We start from the raw sequence: 13,762 nt of genomic DNA, 5'->3' as shown, positions 1-13,762 counted from the left end.
ATCTCCACTCTGGTTCTGCCTAGCGATTAATCCTCTATCTACATTACTCCAAGACTCTACAAACGGTTTTAGGGTTGACACTAAATGCACTAAATGTGTGTCCCACTTATTATACATGGATGATCTAAAGCTATATGCAGAAACCGAGCAAAAATTACACACCTTAATCAAAACGGTAAAATGCTTTAGTGACGATATCTGTATGTCTTTTGGCCTAGATAAGTGTGGCATCATAAGCATTAAAAAGGGCAAGGCAACGAACACCAACATTGAATTTGAAGGCATCGAGGAATTGAACTCCGCCTCTATTTATAAATATCTTGGAATAAACCAGAATGCCAAGATAAACCATAAGAAATTAAAAGAGGACTTTCTTGGCAAATATAGGCAAAGAGTTAATAAAATCCTCAACACCAAACTGTCTGGCAGTAATCTTATCACTGCAATAAACAGCTGGGCCGTCCCAGTGCTCCTTTACACGTTCGGTGTGATCAAATGGACTGACACCGACCTACATGACATTGACAGACTCACTAGAAAATTACTAACCAAGTTTCGATGCCTACACCCCAAGTCCTCCACCATAAGGTTATACCTGCCCAGGAAGGATGGGGGTCGTGAATTGCAGAACATCTTCAAATTGTGTAAGATGCAAGTTTTAAAAATACGATCAAAACTGCTCGCCTCCAGCAACAAATTAGTTTCCTTCCTACGTAAATACGACTCCGATGCAACCCCTTTGAACCTACACAATGCTGATGTCAATGTCGGTTTGGACGACGTAGGGCATGAGATTCGCCAATGGGAAGAAAAAACACTCCACGGAAAATTTCTGGCTTCATTACATGGGGACAACATCGACAAGGCTGCTTCCTTAACATGGCTCAAAGCAGGTCATCTCTACCCTGAAACAGAAGGCTTTGTTACAGCAATACAGGACAGAGTAATCAAGACAAAAAATTACGAGAAGCATATCCTGAAACTCAATGTTGTCGACAAATGCCGAAAATGTGGAAATGTGGGCGAGTCGATTGAACACATTATGGCAGGATGTCCAGCCCTATCAGAATCAGCCTACCTAGGTCGCCATAACCAAGTTGCAAAGTTAATACACCAACACCTGGCTTTGACGTACAAATTGATCGGTAAGGACACTCCCCCTTATTATAAATACTCTCCGCAAGAGGTTCTCGAGTCTACTGAACATCTGCTGTACTGGGATAGGCCTATTCTGACAGACAAAACGGTAGATTTCAATCGCCCGGATCTGCTGTTCATCGATAAAAAAGAAAAAAACACTACCATTATCGATATCGCCGTACCACTGTCTCATAATTTAAGAAAAACTGAGATAGAAAAACAAAGAAAATATGGGAACCTAGGCTTGGAGATTAAGCGTCTATGGAAATTGTCCAAAATAACAATATACCCCATTGTTATATCAACCGAGGGGATAATAACAACTGACCTCACAGACACCTTCAAGGCCCTTAACATTCCTAGGAACATCTTCGTTGCCTGTCAGAGGGCGGTACTGCTGCAGACCTGCCACATCACCAGAAAATTCCTCAGTGGAAACTGTTAAAGGGACTACGATGAATTTTGTTTCTCTTTAGCGAAACTCGACCCTGGCAGCGCCAGAGAATGACTACTCGTTCATTTCTAACATAATAATAATCTTTATTATCCGTAAGGAAATTTGTCTTACAATTTGTGCATTACACCAAACAAAAAACATTATAACTATAAGAATTATAGGTTTTGATTTAATTATTCCTTGTGTAAAACAGTGAGCCTATCTCTTAAAGGACAACCTTTTAAAACACCTTGCTAAAAAATTTTTTCTCAACCATTATCATTTTAGTTAGTATAATGATTGGTTTTATGGGAATTTGGTGTGTACCATAATTTAATTAGTCTTGTGGGGGGTCTGGACTCCTTTGATGATGTGTTTGACTGTTTAAGGCAACTAAAATAAATCTTATCTCTGTAGCCAACAGAAGAATGTATGACCCAGCACCATTTGCTGAGATGATTGCAGCAGAAGAAGTAAAGTTGAAAAAATTGGCAGAAAAAAAAGTGAAGCCTAAGCCTGAAACGAAGAAAGATAAGAAGCCAGCCAAGAAAAAAACAGACTCAAAAAGTAAGGAAAGAGTTGCTGGGTTTTTTATTGATCAGTGTGTCATTCAGCATAAACATAAAAGAAGTCATTTACATGTTCATATATAGATATTTACATCTTCTGAAATTTTGTTTTCTCTAGGGAAGAAGTCTGTGTCAGAAAATGAAGAAGATGACTGGGATGCAACTGTGGATGAGTAAGTCTATGGCTAGAATTTAGATACCATTAAAACAAAATAAATTTTGACTTCATAGCTATAGACATTCCTTTGAAAAATAAAAAGTAATTACATCTCAGTTCAAATCTGGCAGTTAACATCTGGTAGGGTTTGAACTTGGAACCATCATGACAGCAGTCTTAAGTGCATACCACACAGACGTAATGTTGAAGCACTGTTAGATTTTCTTAATTCACTTCACATATAATTTGTTTGCAAATGGTTTAACTCTTTCTCTGTAATTATTTTTCCACTTTTTGAAGGAATTCTTCATTTGCTCATTACTATTTCACTACCCCTGTTATGATTGGGCTTCAATAGCTTTGTTGTTTGTTATCAGAAAATGTTGTATTGGGTATAGAATTAAACTAAAGGGAAATGCATGCTCTTTTTATATAATTCAAAGTCAAGTTTAAAAAATTAAACATTAATTTAATTAAATGAGGTCAAAATCAACAATGGTATCGTCAATTGGGAGAGAAAGAGTTAAAGATTTAAATGTGGCAGCATCACCAGAAAACAAAAATGTTTATGCTTATCTATTAATGAGGGTTTGATTTCATTACAACATTCTCTGAACAGGAACTTAATCTCTGTATTAATTGGTTGGATTGAATTAACATCCAAGTGCTATGGTTTTTTTTTTAGTGACCATGATGACGTGGTGGAAGAATCTCCTGTCGTCAAGCGCAAAAAGAAGTCAGAACCTAAAGTGCCTGTGTCTGTGAAACCAAGTGCAGCTGAGAAGCCAGGATTTGATAGCCAGCCTACAAATACCAGCTCTCCACCAGCGCAGACAGCGCTGGGCAATAATGCACTTCAATCAATACCTGGCTCGTCTCAAGTGCAGATTGAAATGGAAGGAGTCAACAATCCTGTCCAGGGTGTCTTGATCCCCAAATCAATGATCCCACTTATTGCACCACAGCTGGGGATCCCAGCCACTGCAACAGACTACCAAGTGCTTCTTGTTCAGGAACAATCATCATCTGGAAGTTTGGTCCATGTCTATATTATTCCAGACTCAGAGAAAAAAGATTCCACGCCTAGTTCAGGGTCAGCTAGTCTACCAACACAATCAACAGTAAGTTGACTAATGTTTTTGTTTTTTTAATATAGCCAACAACATGATAGATTTTTCTTTGGGTAAATGCATTTGTGTTTTCCATAAGGGAGTATTTGTTGAGTGTAATCTTCTTGTCCAAACATTAGCTTCTACTTATAAGTATATATGTATTACTCTTTAACAAAAACAAAATATTTCAATTAGGAGCCCAACATAAACTCATCCATGAAAGAAAAGTTTTTAAAGTATTGGGCACTTCCTAAAGCATTCTTTCACTATGTTATTTGGGAGTCAACCTTGTTTTAGTTCTCCTTATCTTGGTCTTCGGACATACCGTGCTAGTAGCATGCTCAGTGGCTACAGTAGAATCTTTTTTTCTGGACATCTTGGGAAGGGTGATGTCTGGGTGAAGGTTTCCATGCTGTTACAGTGTCAGTTGTGGGTTTTACAGGGTTCATCTAGGGCAGGGGTTGGCAACCTTTTGAGTGGAAAGAGCCAAAAATTACAATTTTTTAAAGGTTTAAAGAGCCACAAATTTTTTCTTGCAACAATAAATAGTACTCGCACATTTTTTTTTAATGAAAAAAAAAAGAATCTCTTTATTTATATATAAATAGTGTTTTTCACAACAAATAAAATCATATATATAAATGGCATTATTAGATAATTATTTTTTATTTCGGTAATCATGAGTTATATATGTAATATTATTGTTTGTAAAAGGGGAAGATATTAATATGTTGTTTATTTTATTAAGTACTAGACATATTTTACCCGCAACCCGCGGGTCTTTATTTGCGTATCACTGTCGATATAGTCACTGAGAGTGTTTTTGTATTTTATTAAACCAAATAATTTTTAGTACGTGATTCATGAATGAATTTAGGCCTATCTCAACATGGCTTTGCAGCTTTCGTAAACGAATGTATTAAAAATGCTTTAGAAAACCAAATTTGAATGTTAATTTGATCAAAATATGAAATGAATGGACTATAATTAGTATGTTCATGTGTTAAAGTATAAAACTATATGTGCGAAGAGAAGTTATATCATCCTAGAGTTGAATTAGAGTTTTAGACCTAGGAATGGAAAGATGTGTAACATTACGGTATTGTCTAATGAAAGAATGTTCGTCAGGAAATCTGTAGTCACAGATATAAGGAACTAATTTATGTAAAAAATGCTTTTGAAACACAAAATTTGAAGGTTAATTTTTTTATTATATAATGAAATCAATGGACCTTCTTTTGTATTTTCATGTGTCAAAGTAAAAAACTATCTGCACAAAGTGTATTTCTTAAAATTATATCTAGATCTAAATCCTTTCGGTCTTTTCTCATGTCAACATTGTAAACAAAGCCAATATCCATAAATACTAAAGCTTTAATAGAGTCTGACAACTTTATTTTTTTTTGAGGGTCTTAAGTTTGTTTTAGGGCTACAATACATACACTACAGGTTTGTACCCAAGGAACATTTCTGCCAAGTTTTATCAAGATCGGTCAGACGATTTTGATTTCTATATGCTCTGAATATATTCTGCAAAAAGAATTAATTTTTCCTCAAAACAATCCAATTCTTCTACCAAAACATAGGATTGTTTGCAGTTTTAGATTCAGCTCATTTAATTTCCCATTTAATTTATCAACCATATAATTAAATGTTTGCAAATATTTGTCGTTCTCTAATACAGGGAGATTAATGCCTTTATCATTTAGAAGTATATTTCATTCAATCACAAAGCAAAACGTTTCAACCTTTAGAAAGCCATCCCACTTTATTGGGAAGAAGGAGCTTGAAATACTGAGTAACAATCTTGAATTCATTACCTCAACTATTTCAGTCTGAATTGTTTTGGGCACAAAGTGCTTCTTGGTGTATTATTCAGTGAAACATAAGAATTTCTTGGTTTATTTTGTTTCGAAAAATCGTTGTTGCCCTTTTATTTTTTCCTGTCATATTTCTGGCTCCATCGGTTGCTATTGAAATGATTTTTTTAAAAATCGATCTTATTGTTTTCAAGGTATTTTTGCATGGCATGCACTATATCTTTCCCTCTAGTTTGTTCCGAGAGAGGTAGCAATCTTTGAAGTTCTTCTTTTGGCCTGACAAAAAGGGCAACTTGTGCCATGTCTTTATGTCGCTAGACTAGCAAGTGATATGACAAAAGAAAGTTGAGTATCTTCCACCTGAAAATATGTTACATTTGAAGACATTTTAAATATTCTATCTTCTACTGTTTTAGCAGATAATGGTAAATGTTTTTTTTTTCAAGATTTTTGGTTGGTTTTTGAAATCACGAAAAAGTTCTTCAGATGCACATAGAAAGCAGTCTTTGACATACCACCTGTAAAGGGTTTGCCTTTTTGTGCAATTTCTAGTGCTACCACAAAGCTTACCAGATTAGCATTGCTTGTAGATTGCTTCTAAGTTTGAGAAGAAGATAATCGCTTCTTACTCATTTACTTGAAACAACAAACTTTACGTCACAGCCATAGAACGTGGTGAAGACGCCAATTCCTATTGCGTCGAAAGCAAATTGAAACCTACATAGAAACATCCGACGATGGCGTCATTCGAGAGCTTCTGACGGACTGACAACAGTGACGGTGTGAGGGGCGTCTGCTAGATAGAATCAGTGCCTAATCCTTGTTAAATGATTCAGAAATATTTTTTTAAATGTTTTGGTAAAATAAGTAATATTTGCATTTGAACCAAAGAGCCATAGCTTCACATCCAAAGAGCCGCTTGTGGCTCGCGATCCGCAGGCTGCCGACCCTGGGTCTAGGGTATGATGTACTTTCCCGGGCTTCCCACCTGAACAGTGTTTATTAACTTCTTGTCGGGGTTGTAATTTAGCCGTGGCTCATTTGCCTGGGCACCCCCTAACAAGTTAGCAATCAAGTTATGAACTGAGTATCAAAAGAACGAATAATATAAATAGTAACGTATACTAGTGAATAACGAGATTGCATATAACAAAATAAAGGTTTAATGAAGTAAGGATATGATGAGGCATAAATGACGAATAAATATTGGTAGCATTTATAAAGGCAATTACAAGTTATACATTCTATGCAAAAGAACTATAGCACACCTTAATCTCAGTGCCACAGTCAATCAGGGCTTGCAACGCCCACACCCCAACGCCATGGTCATTAGTCAAATACCATAACAAAGCCTACAAATCAGACTTGACTCCGGCAGAGTCCCAAGCCTGCGTCCCTAAACAAGAAAAATATGCATTCCTTGAGATCCCCATTCACAAGATCATAGGACCAACGAATTTAGAAGAATAAAGTAAAATAAACAAACTTACCCAATACTGGGGAAAGAAAACACCAAAAGAAAACTCAACAAAAGATCCCCCATCAGCACAACCACAACAGAGGCAAAGAGGCAATGACATCCACAAAGCGAGACCTTAGGAACTAGAGCGCACAAACCATTATGGTGCACAAAAGAGCCATCACATAAGAAGCAACACTAGATGCGCACGACATACAGGAGGTCAGCAAATGCAACTCAACTAGAGAATGTATTCATACTCAGGGCCCCTTATTAAGTAGCTAAGCAGTTTTTGACACTCAGCTTCTCATCCCTCAGGAGGTTAGGATATTATATATATATCTTAAATCATAGAGTCATACCTCTTTAGCCACATGAGAAGTTACAAAAGATAAATGCCACAAATTGATAGTCATAAATAGTATAATGAAGGCATGGACTAATGATAATGTTATACTTCTTTTTTTAGGTACCTGGGCCATCTGGCATATCAAGTCTTCAGTTATCCAACATCTCATCCCCTGGACTAATGAAAAATGTTTCTTATGGTGCACAGGGTCAAGAACATTGTGCCGAGACCCATCGGCCTGCACCTGGTTCTTCACTTGATTCATATGTCCCGAGCAGCAGTGTCTTGGACAGTGCTCACTCTTCACTCAGTTATCCAGGGCAGCCTTCCTCCATTGCTTCTCACCACACTGCCGTCGTTTCAGCGCTTTCAGGGCCCTATCACCAAACACCCATGGTCCAGGAGGTCCTGTGTAGCCCATCACAAACATGCAGTGTAACAGCAAGCACAAATTACAATGGTAACACAGTGTTGCCAGTGAATAGGACGAACCCAATAAGTGAAGTAAAGTCTATGATGGTGGAAGATGATCACTTTGAAGAGGATAGATACACATTGACCAGCTTATAAGTTCAATGAATTACATCATAACAACTCAGGATCAAATTATATCATTCTTTGTGTTGACCACAGTGCAAATTTCAACAGATATTATTGAAAGAATATTTATATATTATTTTTACATTTACCAATTTACCATTAATATTTTGTAAGTCAATATTTTGCGATATAATTATATCAATTATCCAAAATAATTTTGTGAAACAAAAATTTATTTTTGCTTATATAAAAAAGTTTTTTTTTTTTTTTGTATATTTAACAAAACAATTACTAGAATTGACATTATAAAGGACCAACTCAATTTGTTTGAAATGTCTGATCTTTGATAAAACTGTATATGGAAGTTAAACTCAGTGCATTTATACTGTGACTGGAAAAACAAATTAATGTTAACAACGCTTTAACACAATTGACACTTGATAATCTGACAGTTATGGGAACGAAGGAGTGTCAGGTTAGCGAAAATGTCTGATTACCAAAGGTTAGCCATACTTCAAAGTACTTAAATCTATACGTCAAAAAAAAAAAATCTATTTATGATGTATTAAGATATTCTCTTAGACTTTCAAGGGTATAAAATAAACAATAGACTAAAAAAAAAAAGAAAAATAAATTGAGCTGAAAACTACGAAACCTATGATGTCAGCTTTCATATACTGTACTCAATTACAATCTTAGCCTACCTATAATGTTAAAATATACTACAGTGTATAGTTATTACATTTACACAAATTTGTGTTGGCATCACCTCAGATTACTGAGAGTCAGGTTATTAAATTTTGGACAATATAAAGAGTCGACTGTATAGCAAAGTATGAATTGAAAAGTAGCACTTAATTGTCATAGTTACACAACAGTTTTATAAAAGGGCATTATAATCATGAAGTATGAATAGTAACGTTCATGTCTGGATGTGAATGTGAGTGAGTCTCTTAGTTGAATGCGAGTGAACTAGAAATCCTAAATGAAGCGTTCATTGCATTTAATACATTTCCTTAGAGAGTGAAGATTGATATCTTGTTGGTTGCTATTTTAACTAAAGTATTAACAAGATTTAGTACACTAGTTGTCAACTGTCTCAGGTTTGTCATGATGTATATATATATTAGTTGAACTTCTTTGAATGTTTGAATAATAGAATGGCTGACTTGAGATACACTTTAAATGAATCTTCTCTTTACACACGTATTATTATTTTCACTTCCAGATAGGCTAATTCTTAACTCCCCTTTTCTTTAGGAATCCCCCCCCCCCCCTTTTTTTTTCCATGCCAGCTGTAATGTTTGGTATCTGTTTATCAAATAAATCTTACTTTGTAGTAGGAATGGGCTGCTTGAAATGGGCTTTCAGTTTCTCCCAATCATTAAGATCCCTTTAAGTAAAGTTCAGAGTTGAGCTGTTAGTGTCTCTACTTGTCAATTCCAGCATCTCCACTTGGTGTAGTGTATTATTTTGTTAATCCCTTTCTCTTCTGCATAATTCTGAGTCACAAGGTAGCAGTGATGTAGTTCTAAATATTTGTTTCTATTGTGTTACCTGTTCAATAGGATTAGTTGTACAAGAAGTAGTGCAGTCCTTTTTCTTAGGCTGTCTATGACAGAAGTAATACAGTCCTTTCTAAGGCTGTCTATGACAGAAGTAGTACAGTCCTTTCTAAGGCTGTCTATGACAGAAGTAGTACAGTCCTTTCTAAGGCTGTCTATGACAGAAGTAGTACAGTCCTTTCTAAGGCTTTCTATGATATTGTACCTTCTGTCCATCCCGGTGTTGGTAGCCCTCCAACAATTTTCTATTTCTACTGAAATAGCTTGACTGTTTGTTTGATTGTCTTTCAAATGTAAGATATGCCTGTCTAAATTTTCTGTTTGGCTGCAGGTCAAGTCCCTTATCTGTTTGAATGTGTTATATAAACATTTTGTTGGTTAACACAGTGAAAGTAAAAACTTATGAAATATGTCCAGCATAAAAAACAATGTAAAGCTTCATCCTAACTAATGAGCAAACCCTTGTTTCTGTGCTGCAGGCTACTGACATGCTCCTTGTGGGCTAGTTTATTTGTCTTGCACTTCTACTTACTGTTATGATATTCTTGGATGCATCCGAAGCACTTGCGGTAACCCTTTGAGATCTATGGGACTGATGATTTAAAGATTATCTATTTCTATGGCTGACGGTTAACGAGGGTGTCATGTGGCTAGGATAACAACCAACTGGCTTTACTTTCCCCAACTAGAGTAAGGTGCCCTTTTAGAATTGGATGGACATGGGGCGCCTTAAAAATCCTGAAATCTACAGTCCCAGTCCTCTGAGATTCAAACATGGGACCTCTCGGTACAGAAGCCAAATGGTTCACCACTCATCCACCCCGCACCCATTTGATAGTACACAAAGTTTACTTGGTGCCTGCTCTAAAGGGTTAGATGTACATGTCTGTGGCAAACACGTGTAAGAATGACATAATGCACCGTTTTACTCCTGTGGAATAAATTTCTTTCTATGATAATTTGAAGGTCCTCAACTTGACTTGTTGACCTTACATGCTTTTTTGAAAATAAAATACTCCTACCAATGCCAGAAGGGTGTATGTATAAAAGGATGTTTGCTAGTATGTATTGAGGTACTGACTGCAGTGTTTAGAATAGACTGCATGGCCATTGACATTAAGACTGTAAATACTGAGGTCACACTATGTTGCAAATGTCATCTAACATTTAACTGGTTCAATGACTTTGTTCTGACATTTATGTTGTAGATAAACTTCCAATGTTACATTGACGACAGAGTTACTGCCCATGGCATGTACATTAATTTATTGCCTATCCATTTGTTTTCCCCTGAAATAAATCTTTACACAAAATAATTCACAACAATCGTATTTGTTAGTTTGTTTTAATGTCAACAAATGAATCGTAATGTTTGAATGCAACTCATTCAGGGCTGGATGCCAGGGAGGGTAAGCATCCCAGGGGCATCCACAATTGAGAAAAATTCATATTTGGACTGGTCAGCAACTTTGTTTTTTTTCGTTACACTTTTTTTTTTACATTTTACCACTACTTTCAATCTTACAGTTGGCAACATTATTGTCTCCTTGTAGTGTGCTCGTACTCTCCTAATATAATTCGCATTTACTACATTGCATAAACCCTACAAATTTTCATAGAAAACATAGAAAAATTAAATGTAGTTTACAAGTACTCTCTTTCTTGTATACTATGGCATGCTTTTAGATAGTAGTATTTTTTTTAAATTAATATGTGGATTTTTATTAAAAGTTTTCAATTAAAGTGACAGGGCCCCCAGAAAAATTCTGCCTTGGGACTTCCACATACTTTAATCCGGCCCTGAATGAATAACATTATAAAAACTGAAATTGGTCTTCTGGTCTAAATCGGCCAACGAGTTGCCTTCGTCATTTATCAATTCTGTGCCAAAGCCACCACATAAATTTTGACCAACAAAAGTTAATAAGCTGTACTATGACCAAATTTGTACCAACCCTTTTGTAAATGATTTGTTCAAGACAGATCCTGTACAGCGACACCACCCAGGAACGTGTGGAACACAATGACATTTTTGGAAGTACTTTTATTAAAATAAACAAAAATTAATGATACCGGTAGCTAAGGAACGAGGTACAACCTTCCTTCACCTATCTCTTAGTCTGTTGGACTATTGAGCTGTCATCCTCCCTACATTGCTCTATGCCTCAAAAAACGTGGACAGTGTACAGAAAACATGCAAAGAAACTGAACCACTTCCACATGACATGTCTGAGAAAAATACTAAATGTCAAATGGCAAGAAAAAATACCAGATACGGAAGTCTTTCGAAGAGCGGGTCTGCAAAGGATCCACACAATCCTGATGCAGTCCCAGCTGCGATGGGTAGGACACATCTGCAGAATGGAAGACCGCCGCATCCCTAAACGACTCCTGTATGGCCAATTAAGGGAAGGAAAGCGCTCGAAGGCGAACAAAGAACGCTTCAGGGACACTCTAAAAGCTTCTTTAAAGGCGTTCAACATAGATCCAGCCACATGGGAAACAGGGGCACATGACAGAGCATCATCGCGCTGTGAAAACTGGTGCAAATGTTGCTGAGGAAAAGAGAACAACGCTGACAGAAGAAAAGCAAGGCCAATGACACTAGCTCCAGCTGGAATAACCTGCCCGGTGTGCAGCCGAACATTCCGGGCTCACATAGGTCACATGAGGAGGCACAAAATCCCAATTCAAAGCCCTCAGCCCCCTGACAAAAGTGGTCATCATGGAACCACGATGGACGAACTCTAGTCTGTTGGACAGTTGGGGCACCACATAAGATCGTCCTTCTCCACTGCTCTCTGTCATGGAATCTCTTTCAATGACAGGCCCGACCCTTGTCTTCCCCATCGCTTTCTATGTCTTCTTTGTCTTCTTTTTCCTGGTACTGTTCCCTGAAGGAAGATCTTTGCGAGCCCCGAGGACCCTGTGATATGGCTGTTGAGTTTTAGTTTGCGTTTTTTTTTACAGTAGTTAGCAGGTCATCGTGGGTTCCAATCGCTGTAGTAATCCGGTTTCTAATCTCTTGTTTGTGATGCGTTCTTTGTATGTGATACCCTAGAATCTCTCTGTAGCATCTCAATTCCATTGCTAGGATCGTCCTCTCTAGTTCTGCAGTCAGTGTCCAAGATTCACAAGCATAAAAGAATGTGGCCATGACCAGGGAGCGCATCAGTCTGATTTTAGTACAACAGAGTGGCCTAATTTAGCAGCCTGATAGTGCGCCGGGTAGTTTAATGTATCACGGTTTTTGACGATACGGGGACCACTGAGGGCTGGCTCATGTTGACCTTTAAACTTAAACTTTTTTTTTATCCTGGTAGTTCTGTGGCATTGCTACCAGGAGGACTGCAGAGCTTGTCAAGTCTGATGACATTTTAGTTTGGTGCTTGTATTTATGTTGTGTCTCTAACTATGGGAACATGATGACCTTAGCTGTCCAACTCTTTTTTTTTTTTTTTTCAATTATTAATCTAATGATAAACTGAGATAAACTTAATGTATAGACTCTATGATGTAGGCTACGTGTAGCCGTAGATTAATTAAGCCTAGGCCTATATATTACAGTATTTAACCACATTGCCCCCCCTCCACTCCTCACTGAGTGGCATGCTAATTAGTTTCATAGATTTGATTCATTCCAAATAATAGTTACCCGTTCTCTCTCTCTCTCTCTCTCTCTCTCTCTCTCTCTCTCTCTCTCTGGTAGCACAAAACACAACCTATTAGTAGAAGAGACAGGTCAAGTCAGTAGGCTATAATTAGGTTTACTGATAGTGTTGACAATTGATTAATTATAATTGATTATATGAATGCTTAATGGTTCTTTACCTTACAAGTGAAGCCCTGGGAACTCAGGAGTAGAGTATCATTTCAGAATGTCCCTAAATTAAGGCACATTACCATCCCTGCAACAGTCGAGATCGTCGTCTTGAGAGCCACTCTTAGGTCCTGCCAACAGCACAGTCACAGACAGCGCTACAGCCACTAGCGACTCTGTCATAAGTGCTTGTATAGCCGCATTGTTGCTACGGTAACGGCTCCTTCATCAACGAGCCTATTTGACGTTCCAGTGTACACACTCTCGACTTAGTAAATAGTTTTCACAATTCAGAACTTGTTACTCAATATGCTGGAAGCCTAATCACAGTCACAGACAGCGCTAGAGCCCCCCCCCCCCCCCCCCAGCGACTCTCATAAGTGCTTGTTCAGCCGGATTCTTGAAAAGGTAACGGCTTCTTCACCAACGAGTCTAATTGGCCTTACAGTGTACTCACTTGCGACTTTGTAAACAAGCACGTTTTTCGAAGTCACGCCTGTATCTTATAAGATAAGATATGTTAGAAGCCTAATCAATGTCTATTACTATTTTAATTTTCCGTTCAAAATATTTCTGATCAACTCGTTAATTTAAGGCCACTAAATAGATTTAAGAAGAGCCTACAATTCGAACGTCATCAAGCGACCAAGGGGAATTATGGTACCTGCATAAGGTATTACAAACGAATTATAACAGTAACAAATCCTACATGTACAGCATATGATGCGACCAAGCCCACGAGCGTTGTGGTTTATGTAGACTACTCTTTCGAACTCTGTTGGCCCCCACATATGA

The 13,762-nt window shown here is 37.4% G+C and overlaps 1 protein-coding gene and 1 long non-coding RNA gene across 4 annotated transcripts in view; one reads left to right on the top strand and one right to left on the bottom strand.

Moving 5' to 3' along the window:
• Positions 1 to 10,484, top strand: part of LOC106058640 (transcription factor TFIIIB component B'' homolog) — a 27,598-nt gene extending 17,114 nt beyond the window's left edge. Inside the window, exons 9-12 of the mRNA XM_056044259.1 lie at positions 1,994 to 2,143; positions 2,264 to 2,318; positions 2,988 to 3,423; positions 7,163 to 10,484. Of these exons, the coding sequence (XP_055900234.1) occupies positions 1,994 to 2,143; positions 2,264 to 2,318; positions 2,988 to 3,423; positions 7,163 to 7,612 (1,091 nt within the window). The 3' untranslated portion in view covers positions 7,613 to 10,484. The remainder of the gene's footprint in view (positions 1 to 1,993; positions 2,144 to 2,263; positions 2,319 to 2,987; positions 3,424 to 7,162) is intronic.
• The window catches only part of LOC129928713 (uncharacterized), a 17,195-nt gene extending 3,433 nt beyond the window's left edge, over positions 1 to 13,762 (bottom strand). The window contains exons 1-3 of one of the 3 annotated variants that reach the window (XR_008780195.1): positions 12,979 to 13,756; positions 3,740 to 3,883; positions 2,142 to 2,308 (exon numbers count right to left, since the gene is read on the bottom strand). This is a non-coding gene — a long non-coding RNA (uncharacterized LOC129928713). Of the gene's footprint in view, positions 1 to 2,141; positions 2,309 to 3,739; positions 3,884 to 12,978 lie in introns of those variants that run through there. The other 2 variants (XR_008780196.1, XR_008780194.1) reach the window with 2 other exon arrangements.

Source organism: Biomphalaria glabrata, chromosome 10, assembly GCF_947242115.1.
Source record: "Biomphalaria glabrata chromosome 10, xgBioGlab47.1, whole genome shotgun sequence".
Classification (NCBI taxonomy): domain Eukaryota; kingdom Metazoa; phylum Mollusca; class Gastropoda; family Planorbidae; genus Biomphalaria; species Biomphalaria glabrata.
This window is presented reverse-complemented; position numbering and strand designations above follow the sequence as displayed.